Below are 6,000 nucleotides of genomic sequence, written 5' to 3'. Positions count from 1 at the left end.
TTCTTCAATCTTTTAAATTTCATTTAATATTTTAATTCATTTAATTGATATAAATCTATTTAATGATTTTATTTTCCAAAAAAATTAAATTATATTAAAATCATTGTAATATATAATGCCACCTCATAATTTTTTTTAAAAAAAATTAAATTAGTGTCATGTACTAAATCATACCAACTATCATCAACTTATGTTACCTAGCTAAAGATGTTCTTCATGTATGATTGTCTAGAGGAGTTCATGGTCTGATTACTTACTTAGATTTGGTACTTTTGGATATGACTCCTTAAAATAATACAAATAAAATATAGAGTTTTTTTTTTTTTAGGGTGCGCCACGCCTAAACTGTAGTGCAATGCTTAGCCGACGCGCAAGAGCTCCAGTGGCAAGCTGCTGTAGAGTTAAGAAGGTTTAGGTTTTGTATAACTATGTTTGTGTCATGATCGTATCAATCATTTATGACAAAAATATTTATATCTAATCCGGATTGACATGCTTAACTTGTATATGATACATTTATATATATTTAATTAATCGTATAAAGCTATCTAGTCTTACATTTAATTAATCTTATCATGTTCATATTAACTAATTTATTACACCCTTACACTTAAAGTACATGTTTACAACTCGTTAATATGAATTGCCAATCTGATTACTTATGTTTTGTAACAAAAAAAATTAAAACAATAAAAAGGAAAAAGGAAAACATTCCAAAATTACTCTTAAACACGGATAAGGGTTTTATCGAGGATCTCTTGTTCTGAAGAGCCATGTCAAAGAGTCTGCCCTTTCAAAAAGATAATGAAAACACTTAGAATTCTCTTTGGCAATTCATTTCAATATGTTGGGCAAAAAACTTGTTAGATTACTGAAACAATTGTACTTTGACTTTAACACATCATTCTATTGTGAAAGTGACAAGTGATTTTCCCTATTTTCAAGTAATGGAGAGAAATGAGGATCTTATTGTTTCTTTCTTTTTTTTCTTTTTGACTTTCTTTTCTAGTTGGAAGATAATATTTTCAAGACTTTTATTGTTTAGTATTTTGTTGAGATTTTCTTTTGAAGATGATTATTAATGTTTAGATAAACCAACTAGATCAAGGTAGGTTGATGAATATTGATATGATAGAGATGAAGTACTTATAAAAGTTTAATTCTTTTGAAAAATTATGAGATTATAAATACTTAAAAACCCACTAACAATATATTAGAAAATACCTAAAAACCCACTCTTTAAAATACATTTTATAATTTAAACCCTATTTCCTAGGTCCACTTGACATATTAAAATTTTTCACAGCCTAAAACTTAGTTTCTAAATTTAAAAGGAAAAATGACAAAAAAAAAAAACAAAAAAGGATCTCACTCCACAATCGGCAATAGGTTGTGTACAAAAACAAGTAGGTAAAGTTCCAAAGCTAATTCTTTCCATACATTATCAGTTTTGAAAGCATAACAAGTATTCCATTAAATAAGACTTGCACTCTAAAAAAGGACTAACAAAAGCCAACAATGTTGAGAATCTTGTTCTCAAATAATTTTGTTAAACCATTCCGTCCATTTCCTCAGCCAAACCACTGTTACTGACATCAGTTCTATCATTGCTGAGCGCATTGTACCCTCTGGGCACCACCATGCATGTCCTCATCTTCCTCATAAGCCTCTTGAGCCTGTGCCTGTTTCCTACGCATCTCTTCCTCAATGTTAACATCATGCAGAGTGGTTTCCTCGCACTCATCCAGCTCCATGTCAGTCAGCTGGACTGAGGTCCTTGGAGGTAGCACAGCCTCTAATGCCTTGCACTGGTCAGGGATCAAGGAATCGGGGAAATCAACGGTGAAGTGAATGTAAAGTTTACCCCTCATGAACGGCCTTTGATACATTGGCATTCCTTCATCATTTATAGCCTTGAATTGATCTAAGTTACACAAGGAAGAAGCAGAGATCAATTTCAAATGCAGATAAAACAGCTTCTATCCATTGAAAGACACCAAATAGGGAGATCAACATACCCACTAATATATAAAGGGGGTTCATTTAATGAACACCAATTAGAAAAAAAATCAATACCCACTAACACACGAAAAAGGTTCATTATCAATCAACAAAGTTCAACAGCTAATGATATAACCAAAAATTGACAAAAGGTGTACAGTCATTTATCATAAAAAAAATGCTGCAGTTTTAAGCAAGTTAGCAGTGATTCCCTACGTACCAGGCTTAACCACTTCCCCAGGTTGTGATTTAATGAGGAGTTGTCTGCCATCCAAGTGAGTCAGAATAAACTGAAAGCCACATAGTGCCTCAGTAAGTGTCAATGTATGCTCTACAAACAAGTCATCACCCTTTCTTTTAAATTTGGGATGTTCTTTCTGTTGTAGGACAAATACAATGTCTCCAGTGACTGTGTCAGGCTGCAAATATTTAGCAAACAACCAAGTGAACAACAGCAAGAATTCAAGATTCGGCAATATACAACAAAATGCCAAGGGCATTACTAATAATTAAATTTATTTTAGAGATAATTAGCCTTACTGCTTCATCAGCTTCTCCTGGGAAAGTAATCCTCTGTCCGTTTTGCATACCCTTTTCAACAATAACTTCCAAGACTTTCTTCTCCTGCACAACCTTCTCACCCTTGCACTGTGGGCAGCGATCCTTGTCATTGATGGTCTCACCAGTACCCTTACACTCATTGCAAGGATGCTGCATCTGTTGGATCATGGAAGGACCAAGGTGTCTGATGGAGACTTTCATCCCAGACCCTTGACAACCAGAACATTTCATTGATGCACCAGACTTAGATCCCTTACTGCAAGATTTTCATGTAAAACAACTAATGTTCACATAACATACTCCAAAGAAAAAAGCATTCCAACTGCTACAAGTGTCACAAACATTAATTGATTCAGATACAAACCCCTTGCACTTGAAGCAAATTATGTTGCGTGAAAGAGAAAGCTTTTTGGATGTTCCGTTGTAGAGATCTTCTAAAGAAACCTTGAGGGGATGGATCACATCCTCTCCCCTTCTTTGTCTTCGGCCTCTGCTGCTTCCACCACCTGCACAGGCAACCAAGGTTTTAGCTCAGAGTGATCAAAATAACATTTCAATCACAAAAACAGAAACAGCAACCTCAAATTCAAAGTCTCACCACCAAAAGGATTGCCACCAAAGAAGGATTGGAAGATGTCAAATGGGTCATGGCCACCACCACCTCCACCCATTCCTTCTTTAAGGGCGTCCTCGCCATACTGATCATAAATCTCACGCTTCTCCGGGTCACTCAGCACCTCATAAGCTTGAGCCAACTCTTTAAACTGAATTTCAAACACAACCCTAATCAAACGAGTTACTTCTACATAGGTCAACAATATCCAAACCAACAAATTCGAAACCCCAAAAATTTAAACCATTCTGTAACTAACAGGTCTTCAATTTTATCAATCTTTTAACCGATTTGATAGCCAATAACTTTATTTTATTTCTTTTTTATTCAAATCAAATTAAGAAGAAATCCCAAAAGTAATAAAATCAAAGCATATGCTAAAAAATAACAGATCAGTTGATAATTCGCTCCGATCAACTAACAGAAACAACAAAACAAGGAAATCCCAGTTGACCAAAACACCAAATCAATCCAAAAAAGTAAACATGAAAAGAACAGGCTAACCTTCTCAGGGTCACCACCCTTATCAGGATGGTTCTTGATAGCAGCTTTTCTGTAAGCCTTCTTCAAATCATCTTGAGAGGCGTTTTTGGATACTCCCAATATCTCATAGTATTTGGTATTATCGCTTTTCTTCGGTGCTCTCCCAAACATCTTTCTTCTCTTTTTATCTGATCAGATCCCGGAAGGAGGTGATAAAGAAACAATTAATACCCAAAAAATAGATTCAAAAAATTATTGAGAATTAAAAGTGGGAGAACTAACAGATCCTGAATAGATATGAGAAGGTTGCAGAGAGCCACAAGAGCGGACGCGAGACGGCGAGAGAAACAGAGAGCGAGAGAGAAAAAGAGAAAGAGGAAGAGCGTGCGGTTAGAGATTGAGTTATAGGAGAGAAAATGGACGGTCCAGATCTAAAGGTTGAAATACTTTGAGAGGTGGCCGAAAGGTATGTGCTTTTATTGGCATTGGAAATGAATTACGGAAGGATCTAGAATTCTCTCCAATTCTCATCGATTGAGGCCCAACCTGGGCCGTTGATATGTTTCATTTGTTGTTGAATGAAAAACAAACTGTGGGTGGCGGTGGGGGAGTTTCTTGGCAAAGAATCCCAAAGGGAAGCTTATTCCTTTGAGTCATTTTCAAGTACTCCTTTCTAAGAAACCTGATTTATATATTTCTACATTATTATTTTGTTTATAATTAAATAAACTATGAGAACCTACCCTCCATAACGGGTCTGTAAAATTTTTTAAATAATTGTGAATTTATTTTAATAATTGTGAATGTCATAATAGTGTAAATAATTAGATTGTATCCATTTATAATTTAAAAAGTGGAATAAGAAGAAGACAGAATGCGATAATTATACACGGGAAGTTATTGCGAACGATATTTGCAAGTGAACTGGTCTTTGTTTGCTAACTATATAAAGACTTTGTATCCATTTATTAGTGGAAAGTAGAAGAAAGAAGCAATGAAGCACATCTGGTTGTTAATATTCCAAATATGTACAGAAAAGTTTTCATACAGATTTATGTCAAAAATGATTTATGAAGATGCATGCAGAAAGTAAATGAATTTTATTGATTTGCAGGGAAACTATGTCGTCTTTGGTTGGAAATATAGTATGCAAGAAAAGAAATACAATGGTTAACATTGTATATATACGTAAATTGTATCTATTACAATATATTGAAAGAGTGTTACCAAATATATGAATGCAGTACAAAATCTATTTAGAGTGATAAACAAGTATGATGTTGTCCAAAAAATAGAGTACAGTAGTTGTCTACTGCAGTGATTCAAAAACATGCTCTTCATTATTTTTTTGGACAACATCACACAAAAAATTTGAATTCCACGAAAGTATTTATATGCTGTAAAATACATAAAAAAAATATAATTGTCAACTTGAGGTGTACAAACAGCCAGTTCGGCCAAATAGATTTTAAAAATCTCAAAATCAAAAAAACCAAAACCAAACTGAAGTAATGGTAACCAAAAAATCAAACATCGAACTACTTTGAGTAGTTCAGTTTGGTTACTGAAAACCAAACTAGTGCAGATGGAGGAAAAAACTGTGAAGGTGTCACATATTTATTAAATCTCATGTTGAGATTTTTGGTTGTTTTTTTTTTTAGTTGTTGAAATTTTCTTTTGTTTTATCTTTTTAATTGAATAATAAAGAATGAAGAATGAAGAATTTTGTTTTGTTTGTTGAACTCAAAGCTCACTTGTAAATGTATACACACAATGTCCACTCTTAATATAATTGTTTCCTTTAATGAAGGCATTGTCAGTAGAAAATATGGAGTTAATGTTATATACTTTGATCTTAGACTTTGCAAATGAAAAACATATACTTTAATTCTCTAAGATAAGAAAACCCCAAATTACCCCCCATTATATAAGTATTACTCACTTTGATTAGTTTGGTTACTTTGGTTGGGAAAATTCCAAACCGAAGATCAAACCAATTAAACCGTTCTAACCAAACTTAATGGATCGAAATAACTGAACCAAGAAAACTGAACTTAATTCGATTCAATTTGGTTCTTCAAATCGGTTTGAATTTGCACACTCTTACTATTAGCATTTGGGAAAGCCATTGAAAGTAATCGATTTTTTGGGAGTCAACAATGAGGCACAAATATTCTCTTAGATGAATATGTAGCATGTTGTTCCAAAAATAGATTAGATTAAAAAAATACACTACTATTGCTTTAGACAACATTACCAACACATGACACCACGCAGTGTTCAACAAAAATTGATTAAGAGACATCAATTATAACTATTCTTATGCGATTCATCCATACATA

General features: G+C 33.6%; 1 protein-coding gene across 1 annotated transcript; it reads right to left on the bottom strand.

The window, feature by feature from the left end:
• Positions 1-1,411: 1,411 nt before the first annotated feature.
• Positions 1,412-4,102, bottom strand: LOC18586851 (dnaJ protein homolog). The gene is made up of 7 exons (XM_007010422.3): positions 3,941-4,102; positions 3,680-3,846; positions 3,161-3,326; positions 2,927-3,068; positions 2,542-2,818; positions 2,222-2,420; positions 1,412-1,924 (listed from the first exon to the last, which is right to left on the bottom strand). Exons 2-7 carry the CDS (start codon positions 3,827-3,829, stop codon positions 1,605-1,607), a joined length of 1,254 nt encoding a protein of 417 aa, XP_007010484.1. The 5' UTR covers positions 3,830-3,846; positions 3,941-4,102; the 3' UTR covers positions 1,412-1,604.
• Positions 4,103-6,000: the final 1,898 nt, after the last annotated feature.

This window comes from Theobroma cacao, chromosome 10 (genome assembly GCF_053813885.1).
Source record: "Theobroma cacao isolate CCN51 chromosome 10, ASM5381388v1, whole genome shotgun sequence".
Classification (NCBI taxonomy): Eukaryota; Viridiplantae; Streptophyta; class Magnoliopsida; order Malvales; family Malvaceae; genus Theobroma; species Theobroma cacao.
This window is presented reverse-complemented; position numbering and strand designations above follow the sequence as displayed.